The sequence below is a fragment of the Peromyscus eremicus genome, chromosome 18 (genome assembly GCF_949786415.1).
Source record: "Peromyscus eremicus chromosome 18, PerEre_H2_v1, whole genome shotgun sequence".
In the NCBI taxonomy this organism is placed as follows: domain Eukaryota; kingdom Metazoa; phylum Chordata; class Mammalia; order Rodentia; family Cricetidae; genus Peromyscus; species Peromyscus eremicus.
Window position 1 is genome coordinate 34,330,335 of NC_081434.1, and position 15,470 is coordinate 34,345,804.

The 15,470-nt window shown below is 40.2% G+C and overlaps 1 protein-coding gene across 4 annotated transcripts in view; it reads left to right on the forward strand.

The window, feature by feature from the left end:
- The window catches only part of Nedd1 (NEDD1 gamma-tubulin ring complex targeting factor), a 50,502-nt gene that overhangs the window by 10,278 nt on the left and 24,754 nt on the right, over window positions 1–15,470 (forward strand). For all 4 annotated transcript variants that reach the window (XM_059245382.1, XM_059245384.1, XM_059245381.1 and 1 more), the window contains exons 4-5: window positions 148–264; window positions 3,053–3,193. In XM_059245382.1, the coding sequence (XP_059101365.1) occupies window positions 148–264; window positions 3,053–3,193 (258 nt within the window). The remainder of the gene's footprint in view (window positions 1–147; window positions 265–3,052; window positions 3,194–15,470) is intronic.

Sequence of the window (15,470 nt, forward strand, 5' to 3'; positions counted from 1 at the left end):
TTGTGGAAACTTTTAGTTGCAAGTATCAGCATCCTTTTGCCTGTAATTCAGTACATTCATTGTCCTGCTTACTGTGTTGGGTGAGACTGTATTATCTCTGGGCCCTGGTAAGCTAATTTTGTTTGTTTGTTTGTTTTGTTTAACTAGCAAAAGCAGACATGTGTCGATTTAAATTCCACATCAATGTATTTGGCAAGTGGAGGCCTAAATAACACTGTTAATATTTGGGATTTAAAGTCAAAACGAGTTCATCGGTCTCTTAAGGTAAGTGAATATATTTTAAATATTTATAGAATGATCAGCTCACACTCTGTTTAGAATGGTTACCAAACTTTGCCCTCATAATTGAAGTGCTTTATAATTCAAGTGAGACTTATTAGGGAAAATCTGGGTGCTGTCTAGCTGAAATTTTTTCCTCATAAAAATTGTTGGTGCATGTTGCCTTTTCCTTATTACTTTTTTTTTTTTTTCACGTATTCACATAGTTCCCCTGGTTTGAATGAACTACTTCCTTGGGCTTTTCTTTTCCGGAGGTGGGGTTTTGTCGTCAGGATTTTTTTTTTTTTTTTTTTTTTTGGGTTTTGGAAAAGTGTGTGGTTCTGGAGTTCAGTAACCAGAGTTGAGGGTTCAGCCTCTTAGTTCTGGGGTGCGTGTGGCTGCCACTGTTGATGGCATTTTTGCTTGTGTATCTTTAAACTTGGTAATGAAATAGTTCTTAAGATAATTTACTATTTAAAATTCGTGTTCCCTCAGGCAGTTCTTTGCAGGTTCAGAAAATAAACTTTCATCTCAGGAAGGTCTGTGGTCAAGACTGTCTTCACTCTACTTTTTGCCTTTTTAATGTTTAGAAGGGGAACTACAAAGTTATTTTTGAGTTTGTCATTGAAAAAGATTTAATATGAAACATATAAATAGTTGTATCTTCGCACTCCTCTGCATACACAGAAAAGAACTTCCTTTAATTGTTACATTATGGCCAGTACTGTTTTCCCTGCTCTCCCGTCATCCCATCTCCAGACTGTTTTGTAGTAAATACGTTTTAGCATTGTTGAGTTAATTCTAAAGGTGCTATTTTGAAGAGTGGTTCTTTCTCTCTCTCTCTCTCTCTCTCTCTCTCTCTCTCTCTCTCTCTCTCTCTCTCACACACACACACACACACACACACACACACACACACACACACACACAACTAAATGGAAAAGTGATCCCATAATTGCTTTTGTGTTCCCTTTGGAAGGTTATTGTTTAAGTGTAGCTAAACTTGAAGCCTCTTTAAACTCGGCTATGGAGAAAGACAGGGGATTGAAGAGTTGCTGCTAATGAAGTAGTTAGCTTTTGTCCCGTTCCTGAATGTGCTAGCCGTTGTGCTCGCAAATGCTGCTTTTGTTTATTTCAGTAACTGCAGAGCAGCAAGCAGTATTCTCACGTGCAGATGGAGAAACCGAGTCAGATGTTAAAGATCTGGTTCTTTGTCAGCTTCACAGAGGTCCATGCAAGTGCAGACCCTGCCCTTTGTTTAGTATTTCGATTGTGCACTCTTTGAGTTCACACTGCTTAGAGGGGTGTCTCATTCTGAAGAGAGGGTGTCTTACAGAGCTGAGAAGAGGTGAGTCTTTGATCTGTTGGTCAGGTTTTTGACATTTGGTTGGTACATAGTAGATGTTTCCTGAGGATGTATTTTCCACAGCTGGAATTAGGAAGACACCTGCTCCTTTACTAAGTGGCAGAAATTCTGTTGGATGACACGCTTTTAGTTCCCCGTGACAACATTGCACACAGTGTTGCTTATTTCTCTGCATCAACCCCCCCACCCCCAGACACTTGTTCTTTGGTGGAAGAGAGGGAATGTTTGAAGGATCCTTTGATAAAGTTGTAATGTAAGTTGTGATGTCCTAGCCACACTAGTTTTGATAGTCCGTTAGTTATTTTGTATCAAGTTTAGTATATTTATCTTAGTAAATAACAGAACACTATATTGTTAAAAAAACAAAACAAAAAACCCACCCTTCTAACTCAGGTCAGTGTTATTAAATGTTCCTGCTAAACACCTCTGATGTGATGTTTGGAAGCAATCCTGTGACTCAGTTTCTTCAAAGTCTTGGGCTTTTCCCTCCCTCAGAGTAGATGCTGTTCATATTTAAGAGGCAGTCTGCTGTGTTGGGAGGGCCGAGGGCTTTGGAGTTGAACACTAGTCTGTCTCTGAGCACGTATGTGAGGTGGCCCCAGTCTCCTAAGCTTTAGTGTGTCGTGTGCCTCATCTGTAAGTGGGGAAATAACAGCTCTTAGGACTTTGAAGGATTGACTAGTTGGCATGTGAAGCCCCAGCAGAGGAGGTAGTCGGCCAGTGGCAGCAGCTGCTGTCCCATGGCTCAGATGTCTTTGCTTTTCTCCCACTTTGTCATGTCTGCCGTCCTTCCTTTCCCCGTAACTTATCTCTTCTTTTGTTTATTTGCTCGTTTGTCATTTGAGATAAGACTTGCCATATAGCTCAGGCTAGCCTAGAACTCTATGTAGTACAGGCTAGTCCTGAGCTCTTGATTACAAGTGTCTATTGCCACTCCCCACTCTCATCCTGTCTCTAAGGTTGGACTCAGTTTTCTCTCTCTCTCTCTCTCTCTCTCTCTCTCTCTCAGTTCAGGTGGCAGTGATACCTTTCTTCTTCTTCTGACCCCTTGACACCACTGTTTATTTAGCATTTATTCTGTCGTTTTGGTGCTAATTTCAGTGTCCTCTAGTTGAGCAGTAATATTCAAGAGCAAACATTTAATGTGAAATAAATGTTGTCTATTAGTGGAAGTCAGTTCTCTAAGGTGAATGGTAAATAAGTTACCCTTCGAGAATGGTTATTGTTTCAGAGTTCGTGGACATGTAATGTGGCTCTGAAAACCTGTCTTCTGAGGAGCCTCCATGCTGATTGTGTGGTTTCCTGATCGGCTCAGTAGTGTGGTGGTGGAAGGGAAATGTTAGCACAGGTATTGACTGGCAGTCATGCTCTTTCCGATCACCACAGTACGGGGGTTAATGCTGCTGTTCTTGTGTTTGTTTCTTTCAGGATCATAAAGGTGAAGTAACTTGTGTGGCGTACAATTGGAATGATTGCTACATTGCTTCTGGGTCTCTCAGTGGTGAGATCATTTTGCACAGCGTAACCACTAATATATCCAGTACACCTTTTGGCCATGGGAGTAGCCAGGTACAGTATGGTTTTTTTTAAAAATAAAGCTGATAAATATTTTGAATTACTTTACATAAGAAAATAAGTTTATTTTTTTTTCTTTTAGAAAAATATTTTTTATTAAGAGATTTTCTATTCGTTTTACATATCAACCACGGATTCCCCTGTCTTCCTTCCTCCCCCTCCCCAGCTTACCCCCCCCCCATTCCCACCTCCTCCAAGGTAAGGTCTCCCCTGGGGAGTCAGTAGAACCTGGTACATTCAGTTGAGGCAGGTCCAATTCTCTCCTCCCTGCACCAAGGCTGAGCAAATGTCTCAGCATAGACCCTAGGTTCCAAAAAGCCAGCTCATGTACTAAGGACAGGTCCCGGTCTCACTGCCTGGCGGTCCCCTAAACAGTTCAAGCTAAACAACTGTCTCACTTATCCAGAGGGCCTAGTCCAGTTCCATGGGGGCTCCTCAGCTATTGGTTCACAGTTCACGTGTTTCCACTAGTTTAGCTAGTTGTCTCTATACTTTTTCCATTCATGGTCTCGATAACTCTTGCTCATATAATCCTCCTCTCTCTCATCGATTGGACTCCTGGAGCTTTGCCTGGGGCTTGGCCGTGGATCTCTGCCATCTGCTTCCATCAGTCACTGGATGAGGGTTCTATCATGACATTTCTGGTGTTCAGCCATCTGATCACCAGAGTAGGTTAGCTCAGGCACCCTCTCGACCATTGCCAGTAGTCTATAGTGGAGTCATCTTTGTGGATTCCTGGGGACCTCTCTAGCACTTTTCTTCTTCCTATTCCCATGGTGTCTTCATTTATCATAGTATCTCTTTCCTTGTTCTCCCACTCTGTTCCTGATCCAGCTGGGACCTCCCACTCCCCTAAGCTCTCTTTCTCCCGACCCTTGCTCTCCATTACCTCCCCTCACCCCCAGTTTGCTCATGTAGATCTCATACATTTCTCCATTGCTGGATGATCCATATACCCTTCCTAGGGTCATCTTTACTAGCTAGCCTCCCTGGAGCTGTGAGTTACAGTCTGATTGTCCTTTGCTTTACATCTAGTATCCGCTTATGAGTGAGTACATACCATGTTTGTCTTTCTGAGTCTGGGTTGCTGTGGGATGTCCTGTATGATGTAAATATATATTGCTATGATTGATTGATAAATAAAACACTGACTGGCCAATAGCCAGGCAGAAAGGGTAGTGTAGGCGGGACAAAGAGGAGGAGAATGCTGGGAGGTGGAAGGGTGAGGCAGGGCTTCCATGAGGAGCAGGATGTAAAGTACCGGTAAGCCATGAGCCACGTGGCAAGGTATAGATTAATAGAAATGGGTTAATTTAAGATATAAGAACTAGATAGCAAGAAGCCTGAGCAATTTGGCCAAACAGTTTAAATAATATAAGTGTCTGTGTGTTTATTTGAGTGTGGTGGCTGCCAGCCCAGGCAGGACTGGAGATAACTCCAGCTACACTGGGTTACCTCACTCAGGATGATATTTTCTAGTTCCATCCATTTGCCTGCAAACCTCATGATGTCATTGTTTTTCTCTGCTGAGTAGTACTCTATTGTGCATATGTACCACATTTTCTTTATCCATTCTTCAGTTGAAGGTCATCTAGGTTGTTTCCAGGTCCTGGCCATTATGAATAATGCTGATATGAACATAGTTGAGCATGTGTCCTTGTGGTATGATTGAGTATTCCTTGGGTATATGCCCAAGAGTGATATAGCTGGGTCTTGAGGGAGATTGAGTCCCAATTTTCTGAGAAAGCACCATACTGATTTCCAAAGTGGCTGTACAAGTTTGCATTCCCACCAACAGTGGAGGAGAGTTCCCCTTGCTCCACATCCTCTCCAGCATAAGCTGTTTTCAGTGTTTTTGATCTTAGCTATTCTGACGGGTGTAAGATGGTATCTCAGAGTCATTTTGATTTGCAATTCCCTGATGATTAAGGATGTTGAGCATTTCCTTAAATGTCTTTCAGCCATTTGAGCTTCTTCTGTTGAGAATTCTCTGTTCAGCTCTATAGCCCATTTTTAATTGGACTGTTAGGTATTTTGATGTCTAGTTTCTTGAGTTCTTTATATACTGTGGAGATCAGCCCTCTGTCAGATGTGGGGTTGGTGAAGATCTTTTCCCATTCTGTAGACTGTCATTTTGTCTTATTGACCATGTCCTTTGCCCTACAAAAGCTTCTCAGTTTATTAATTGTTGTTCTCAGTGTCTGTGCTACTGGTGTTATATTTAAGAAGTGATCTCCGGTGCCAATGCGTTCAAGATTACTTTCTACTTTCTCTTCTATCAGGTTCAGAGTAACTGGATTTATGTTGAGGTCTTTGATCCACTTGGATTTAAGTTTTGTGCACGGTGACAGATATGGATCTATTTGCAGTCTTCTACATGTTGACATCCATTTATGCCAGCACCATTTGTTGAAGATACTTTCTTTTTTCCATTGTACAGTTTTGGCTTCTTTGTCAAAAGTTAGGTGTTCATACATGTGCGGATTAATGTCAGGGTCTTCAGTTTGGTTCCATTGGTCTACATGTTGGTTTTTATGCCAGTACCAAGCTGTTTTTATTACTGTAGCTCTATAGTAGAGCTTGAAGTCAGGGATCATGATGCCTCCGGAGGTTATTTTATTGTACAGGATTCTTTTGGCTATCCTGTTTTTTTTGTTTTTTCATATGAAGTTGAGTATTATTCTTTCCAGGTCTGTGAAGAATTGTGTTGGTATTTTGATGGGGATTGCATTGAATCTGTGGATTGTTTTTGGTAAGATTGCCATTTTTACTATGTTAATTCTACCTATCCAAGAGCATGGGAGATCTTTCCATTTTCTGATATCTTCTTCAATTTCTTTCTTCAGGGACTTAAAGTTCTTGTCATACAGGTCCTTCACTTGCTTAGAGTTACCCCAAGGTATTTTATATTATTCGTGGCTGTTGTAAAGGGTGATGCTTCTCTGATTTCTTTCTCAGCCCATTTGTCATTTGTATATAGGAGGGCTACTGATTTTTTTTGAGTTAATCTTGTATCCTGCCACATTACTGAAGGAGTTTATCAGCTGTAAGAGTTCCTTGGTCGAATTTTTGGGGTCACTTATGTATACTGTCATGTCATCTGCAAATAGTGAAAATTTGACTTCTTCCTTTCCAATTTGTATCCCCTTGATCTCCTTTTGTTGTCTTATTGCTCTAGCTAGAACTTCAAGTACTATATTGAATAAATGTGGGGAGTGCAGACAGCCTTGTCTTGTTCCTGATTTTAGTGGAATTGCTTTGAGTTTCTCTCCATTTAATTTGAGGTTGGCTGTTGGCTTGCTGTAATTGCCTTTATTATGTTTAGGTATGTTCCCTGTATTCCTGATCTCTCCAAGACCTTTATCGTGAAGGGGTGTTGGATTTTGTCAAAGGCCTTTTCAGCATCTAATGAAATGATCATGTGTTTTTTTTTTCTTTCAGTTTGTTTATATGGTGTATTATGTTGAGAGGCTTTCGTATGTTGAACTACCCTTGCATCCCTGGGATGAAGCTACTTGATCATGGTGGATAATTGTTTTGATGTGTTCTTGGAGTCTGTTTGCCAGTATTTTATTGAGTATTTTCCATCAGTGTTCATGAGGGAGATTTGTCTGTAGTTCTCTTTCTTTGTTGTTGTATCCTTGTTTGTTTTAGGAATCAGGGTAATTGTAGCCTCATAGAAGGAGTTTGGTAATGTTCCTTCTGTTTCTATTGTGTGGAACAATTTAAAGAGTATTGGTATTAACTCTTCTTTGAAGATCTGGTAGATTCTGTATTGAAACCATCTGGTCCTGGGCTTTTTTTGGTTGCGAGACTTTTAATCACTGTTTCTATTTCCTTAGGGGTTATTGGTCTATTTAAATAGTTTATCTGGTCTTGATTTAACTTAGATATGTGGCACCTATCCAGAAAATTGTCCATTTCTTTTAGATTTTCCAATTTTGTGGTGTTGCTGAAGTTTTATCCAGTCCTTCCTGGCCCACGGTCAGGACAAATCTCTCTCACCCGGCAGTCCTGCAGCCGCTCAGACCCAAACCGAGTAAACACACAGAGACTTGTATTGCTTACAAACTGTATGGCCGTGGCAGGCTTCTTGTTATCTAGTTCTTCTATCTTAAATCAACCTGTTTCTATTAGTCTATACCTTGTCACGTGGCTCGTGGCTTACTGGTACTTTACATCCTGCTCCTCATTGTGGCGGCTGGCAGCATCTCCTCCACTCTGCCTTCCTGTTCCCCCAATTCTCCTCTCTGCTAGTCCTGCCTATACTTCCTGCCTATACTTCCTGCCTATACTTCCTGCCTGGCTACTGGCCAGTCAGTGTTTTATTTATCAGTCAATCATCCACAGCATTGTAGAGTACAGGTTTTTGAAGTAAGACCTGATGATTCTCTGGATTTCCTCATTGTCAGTTGTTATGTCTCCCTCTTCATTTCTGATTTTGCTAATTTGGATGCTCTCTCTCTGCCTTTTGTTTAGTCTGGATAAGGGCTTGTCTATCTTGTTGATTTTCTCAAAGAACCAACTCTTTGTTTCACTGATTGTTTGTATTGTTCTCTTTGTTTCTATTTTATTAATTTCAGCTCTCAATTTGATTATTTCCTGGCATCTCTTCCTCCTGGGTGAGTTTGCTTCTTCTTGTTCTAAAGCTTTCAGATGTGCTGTTAAGTCACTAGTGTGAGATTTCTCCAACTTCTTTATGTGGGCATTTAGTGCTATGAATTTCCCTCTTAGCACTGCTTTCATAGTGTCCCATAAGTTTGGGTATGTGGTGTCTTCATTTTCGTTGATCTCTAGGAAGTCTTTAATTTCTTTCTTTATTTCTTCCTTGATCCATTGGTGATTCAGTTGAGCATTATTCAGTTTCCATGAGATTGTAGGCTTTCTGTAATTTTTATTGTTGTTGAAATCTAACTTTAAACCATGGTGGTCTGATAAAATACAGGAGGTTATTCAATTTTTTTTGTATCTGTTGAGATTTGCTTTGTGACTGAGTATGTGGTCGATTTTAGAGAAGGTTACATGGGGTGCTGAGAAGAAGGTATATTCTCTTGTTAGGGTGGAATGTTCTGTAGATATTAAGTCCATTTGAGTCATAAGATCAGTTAAGCCCCTTATTTCTCTGTTAAGTTTTGATTTGGCAGATCTGTCCAATGGTGAGAGTTGGGTGTTGAAGTCTCTCTCTATTAATGTGTAGGGTTTTATGTGTGATTTAAGCTTTAGTAATGTTTCTTTTACATATGTGGGTGCCCTTCTGTTTGGGGCATAAATGTTCAGAATTGAAACTTCATCTTGGTGGATCTTTCCTGTGATGAGTATGCAATGCCCTTCTTGATCTCTTTCGATTGATTTTAGTTTGAAGTCTTATTTTGTTGGATATTAGGATAGCTACACCAGCTTGCTTCTTAAGACCATTTGATTGGAAAGACTTTTCCCACCTTTTCATTCTGAGGTAGTGTCTATCTTTGAAATTGAGGTGTCTTTTTTGTATGTAGCAGAAAGATGGGTTCTGCTTTCATATCCATTCTGCTAGCCTGTGTCTTTTTCTAGGTGAATTAAGTCCATTGATATTAAGGGATATTAGTGACCAGTGATTGTTAGTTCCTGTTATCTTTTGGTGGTAGTTATGTGTGTATTTCTCTTCTTTGGGATTTACTGCTGTGGGGTTATCTATTGCCTGTGTTTTCATGGGTGTATCTGACTTCCTTAGGTTGGAATTTTCCTCTAGTGCTTTCTGTAGGGCTAGATTTGTGGATAGGTATTGATTGTTTAAATCTTATTTTGTCTTGGAATGTCTTGTTCACTCCATCTATGATGATTGAAAGTTTTGCTGGGTATGTTAGTCTAGGCTGGCATCCATGGTCTCTTAGTGTCTGCATTACATCTGTCCAGGTGCTTCTGGCTTTCAAAGTCTCTATTGAGAAATCAGGTGTTATTCTGATGGGTTTGCCTTTAAAAGTCACTTGGCCTTTTTCCTTTTCTGCTCTTAATATTCTTTCTTTATTCTGTAGGGTTAGTTGTTTAATTATTATGTGGTGAGGGGACTTTTTTGGGGGTCTAGTCTGTTTGGTGTTCTATAGGTGTCTTGTATCTTCATAGGCATTTCCTTCTTTAAGTTGGGAAAGTTTTCTTCTGTGATCTTGTTGAATATATTTTCTGTGCCTTTGAGTTGGTATTCTTCTCTTTCCTCTATCCCTATTATTCGTAGGTTTGGTCTTTTCATGGTGTCCCAGATTTCTTGGACATTTTGTGTTATAATTTTTTTGGCTTTGGTATTTTCTTTGACTGACGAATCCATTTCTTCTACTGTATCCTCTACACCAGAGATCCTCTCTTCCATCTCTTGTATTCTGTTGTTTATGCTTGCATCTGTGTTTCCTGTTCATTTACTCAGAATTTCTGTTTCTAGCATTCCCTCTGTTTGTGTTCTCTTCATTGTTTATTTCCCTTTTCAGGTCTTGAACTGTTTCCCTCACCTGTTTCATTGCTTTTTCATGTTTTTTGGCTTTCTTTAAGGGATTTATTGATTTCTTCCAACTTTTTATTTGTCTTTTCCTCTATTTCTTTTTTGATTTCTTCCAATTTTTTGTTTGTCTTTTCCTCAATTTCATTTTTTTCTTGAAAGGCTTCCAGCATCTTCATGATGCTATTCTTAAGGTCGCTTTCTTCTGCTTCTTCCACTTTGTGATGTTCAGGTCTTGTTGTTGGAGGAGGGCTAGGTTCTGGTGATGCCGTATTGCTCTTTATGTTGTTGTAGGTATTTTTGCATTAATGTCTGCCCATCTCCTCCTCTAATAGGTATAAGAGGTGCCTGTGTCTGAGGAAGTTGCTGTTGGTCCACTCTGTGCTTGTTGTGTCTGTGTCTCAGGGGGCCCCTCGGGGTCCAATCTTAGCTCTTGGTCTAATTGGAGCAGGCAGATTCTGTCTCAGGGAGCTGCTCTTGGGTCAACCCAAGCTAGTTGATTCTGTGACTCACGGAGCCTCTCTTGGTCTTATCAGGGCTCTTGGTCCAGTCAGAGCTGACAGATTCTGTGTTTCAGGAAGTCTTTCTTGGTCCAGTCAGAGCTGACAGATTCTATGTCTCAGAAAGCCACTCTTGGTCTAATGAGGGCTGGTGGATTCCCTGTCTCAGGAGGTTACTCTTGGTCCATTGAGAGCTCTTTGTCCAATGAGAGCTGGCTGTTTGGTTTCTGTGCCTCAGGAAGTTGCTGGGGACTCAGGGGGATGGGTATTGGGACAGAGTGTGTGGATTTCAGGGTCTGGTGGGGGGTTTTGGTGAGGGGGGGCCTCCCACAGGAGTTTTGCCTGCTGGCCAGCAACTGGGACAGAGTTGGGTGGGGGTTCCCCATAAGTTTATTTTTTTGACATTTAAAATTTTTATTTAGCTTGATTGAAAATGTCTAGCTAATTATTAATGATAATGTTTGAAAATGATAAAGTAATGCTTGTATGAATTCATTTATATAGTAAGTATTTGATCTTTTTATGCTTTAACTGTATTAACAAAATGCAACTATTTGCTAATAATATAATCCTCAAACTAGGATTTTATTCTTTCCATGGCATTTCTGTTACAGAAGTGTTACATAATTCAGAGTATGGACGATAAGACAGAAACATACATTCATGCTGTTCTGTGAACAGGACGTTATTTTATTTAGATAGAGTGAAGTAAATTTTGAAGAAAAAACGGTTTTCTTTCTTTCTTTCTTTCTTTCTTTCTTTCTTTCTTTCTTTCTTTTTTTTTAAGCATGTGGTAGTTAAAAGGAAAAAGCTTACTCACATGTTTCAGATTAGTACAGAAATCTTTAGGGAAACTTTTAAAAAGAAAAATTAGTCAATTAGATATTTTCCTTGGTCAAAACATAGTTTAATTTTTTTCTTAAAAGAATGATAAATGTCTTAATAAATCTATTCATTGGCTAACATTCCTTGAAAATTTCTACAGATGATTCCAATAGGGTCAATCTTTTAAGGTATTTAGTCTTAGTGCAATGAGATAGGTATCAGTGTGAATTCTTTGTACCGGGCTTTCTATTCTTACCACTTTGGCCACAACTAGTATTAAATAAAAGACAAGAGATCTTTATCGTTGGAAAGAATTTTTTTAAATTATTATTTTAATAATATGTACTATTTAAGGAAAATTTAAAGGATGCTTAATTGGACAGGCAAATAGTACCTTTTGAGGTCCATGTGTATAAGGAATATGGGAGCTATATACACAAGTTGTGAGTCAAGGGAGTGGTTTAGAATAGTTGGGGAAAACTCGGAAAAAAGGAGGGAGAGCAGGAGGAGAGCAGGAGGAGAGAGGGCTTATTTTTGCAGTGGCAAGTGACAGACCTTCTCCAGTGTTGCATGCTGATTATTAGGGTTAGCTCTCTACATGTATGCATTAGAGTGGGGACCACAGCGTACGTCTTTGTCTTCAGCTATTCTCCAGCTTTGTGTCTTACATGGAAAAGACCCAATAAACATGTGGCTGTGCGAACATGTTTAGAAATTACTGAGCTGTTAAGAGGCTGGTCTAGAACTCTGGGAAAAGAGTGATTCATATGGAGGAAAGGACGGAAACCACAAGGAAGGAACATAATGGATTGATAGAGGAGAGAAGTGAGAACAGATTGGAGGTGAGGAAGTGCAGTGTTGGCAGGAGACTAGCTACCACGTGCGACATTTGGCTCTGTTCTCGACAGCATTTAAACTACTTGGTGGTTTTAACAAATCAGTGTGAGAATTAGAATTGCTGAACAGCAACAGAACCCCTTAGGGATAACAGCGCTTTCCAGGTTTTGTGGATGAGAATTAATGCTTTTAGTTTTCATAGAAAGGTTCTTTAGAATATTAATATTGTTATAAAAACAAACTGTTTTATCTTTGTGTTTTCTCTTTATTTGTGTTTTGATAATATAAAGCCTAAGCCTGCAGACTGTGGAACCAATATAAACAATCATACCGAGGTCCAATTTATATCTTTATAAGGAACCAGAGTAATGGGTTTCTTCTGTTGTGTTTTGTATTGGGGCATAACATATTCATAAACTTCATCCTGGCTTTTTACGTACAAACTGGGTCTGGCCTGCGTACTCTCACACTTCTGCTTTCCTGTGTTTTGCTGGAGTCTTATTGCCAGCATAGAGGACTTGCCACTGTTGACTGTTTCACACCCAGTGGCCACTGAGTTCCATTGCCTTCGCCTCATTTAGGCGTTGTTACGAGTGAGTGTGTGATTCCTGGGCTGTCGGTTCAGAGGACGGACTGACTGGAGGGCCCCTGCTACAGGAGCCTCATTTCCTCTCGACCCACTTTCTAGCTTGGTGGAAGTTGTGAGTGACTATTTAAGGCAGAGTATCTGAAGCTTCTGGGTACAGTTGCAAGATGTATTTAAGAAAATAGCAGTAGTAGGTTGTCCTCGGGGATCTATGACCTCTCCAGCCATGGGTTCTTGCTGGGTTTACAGTACCAGGCATGAGTTCCCTCCTACCGGACAGGCCTTCAGCCCAACTAGAGGCCCGCTGGTTTACCCCGACAGAAGTGCCACTGCTGCACTGTGGTGGGTCCTGCCGGGCCAGTGGTTACTGTGGTTCACAGGCTTTACAGCTGGTGGGACTGCTGGTCACTTTTCTCCCCTGGCAGCCTGCCTGGCACCTTCCAGTGCTGTGAGAACTAGTCCTCAGGGAGGACCTTCCAGCTCCTGTCAGTACCAGCCTGACTCAAGTCCCACGACAAAAATCTGTGGTGTCTTCAGCAATAGGGTCTCCTCTTCAAGCTGTAGAAGACAATCAAGGACTGTGGTGCTAGCCTATACTGATTTAGGGGTCTTTCGGACTTCCCTGACCAATGATCAAAAGGAAGTTTCTTGTATGAGTACTGATGTTTTTGTTTAGATAGTCTGGACCAGTGGCTCTCAGTCTCCCTAATGCTGCAATCCTTTAATACAATCCCTCATGTTGTGGTGACCCCAACCATCACATTATTTTTGTTGCTAGTGCATAACTAATTTTGCTACTGTTATGAATCATAACGGAAATAGTGGTTTCTGATGGTCTTAGGTGACCCCTGTGAAAAGGTCATTCATTCCCAAAGGGATTGCGATCCACAGGTTAAGAACCACTGGACTATGGCTCGTGGCGGAGGCATTATCACCTCATGTGGTATAACTTCATTTGGTGTGTGTGTGTGTGTGTGTGTGTGTGTGTACATATACACACATATATGTAATTTTAGGTGAACATAAAATAATATGACTTGCTATGGCTTTATCTTTAATGTTATTTAACCTCCTTCCTCTGTATTATCCTTCCTCCCAGTTAAGGCCCTCCACTCCCCCTTACCTCTTAAAAGCTCTGGGGTCCTACTATTTCCTCCCTACCCCCACTCCCCACAGAGAGCTCCTTCTCATCCCTCCCCTCTGGTCACAACTAGATGTCTTCAGGTGTGTAGTGATCAAATGTTTATTCTTATCCCTCTCTCACATAAAAAAAAAAAAAAAACCCTTAAAATCTTAGGTGATAGATTACTGTGATGTTAATTTTCAAAGATTTTTAATTGATTAGTTTTTTTATCAGAAAACGAAATTAAGTTTATCTTGTAGTTTAGGAAAACAGGAATGCATAAAACTCATCTGCAGGGTGAGTCGAGATCAGTTAGAACCTGGGCTCTTCCTGGGCCTGCTGCCTCCTCCTCCTTGGGCAGCATGTATGTACCTCTGCAGGAGCCTTGGTGGCTTTATGTCTACTTGGCAACACTAGGCTAAGATCAGTGAGTGTTAGCTGCTGTTGGGAGCCTTTAAAGAATCATGTAGAAGACACTGGAATCACCTTTGTGATTACTTCCTCAACCTGGTTCGAGCGTCTGTAGTTTATGTGCTCCTTTCAATCCCCTGCTAATTTGCCAGCTAGAATTTGTCCTCTGGAATTGTGTTCTGCATTGAAGACTATTTTTCTGACAAGGCCCCACCTCCAGAGGCAGAGCTACAGGTTGTCAGTAACTGCTGTTTGCTTCCAGAAGATCTCTTGTAGCTTTCCCAATACTTAAGTGGCCAGCCTTAAAGATGTGTATATATAGGAAACACTAACTAGACTCGGGGTGGGGGGGGTGGGGGGCGGCAGGGGTGTGTGTCAATAAGAAGGTAAAGAAAAAAATTAGAGTGCATTTTTCCCTCTGCCAGGGACAAGGGGTTATTTTTTTTAAATATATACTGTATTATATCATATTCTTTGATAAGCTATACCATTAAGAGAAAAATATATAGGCAAAAAAATAGAAGTTGGCTTTATAAAGATCAGTTCTAGAGCTCTTAGGAAAGTCATTGTAATGATTCTGCACACTCAAGTTTTTACTTAACATAATTGAAATATTTGAAGGCATTTTTACACTAGTTCTTTTCCTACAACTTAATTGCAGTTTATCTATTATTACCAGAACCATAGAGTTGGCACTTGAGCATTCATTAAAAAATCCTATTATAAGATTTCTTAAAATTCATTTTAGAGTTCAAATAAATACACATTTAAAAAATTTAAACAGTTCATAAGATCTCAAGTGTGTCAGAAGTTGACATTTTAAAATTCAAATATACTGTTGTTCAGTTCAGTTTTGTGTTGGTTGATTTTATTGTACCTAGGGTCTTGGTTATTGAGAAAAAATAGTAGACAGGACACGGGACATAGCCATGATTAAATTAAAAAAAACCTTTATTTTTGTTTCTATAAACAATCAAGGATTTGAAGTTGTGATAATCACCAAATGGCTTAGGGAGAGTGAGAAATCCTTGGCATCTCACTGAGTCTACATCATCAGAAATGAGATGGCCTGAATATGTTTAGAGTCTGACTTTGAAATGTCGGAGCTGAATTGAAGCTATTAGTTTTCTGTGGAGCAGTGTCTTTCTCCAAGGGAAAAAGAAAGGCATTGCTTCTGCGGAGCTGCTGCGTGCCGCCTCTGAAACTCTAATTGCTTGTCAGCACAGGGCAAGGTCAGCGGCCTGGGCTCGATGAGAGCTGAACCTGTGTTGCCTTCTCCCAGGCAGTTCAAACTGGGGATCTGTATCATTGAAGCCTTAGATTAAAAGGGATTTTTAGGTAAAGCAGGTGAGATTTTAACGTATACCGCAGTACATGTTCAAACCCACTTGTTTTCCTTAAGGGAATATTTTGTTTTGTGTATAGATTTTGTAAGTGTTAATAAGCATGCTTGAGTACAGAGATCTGGTAACTGTAAGTAATTATTAATTACCTTCTAAAATGATAATTAGTGTGTAAAGAATAAG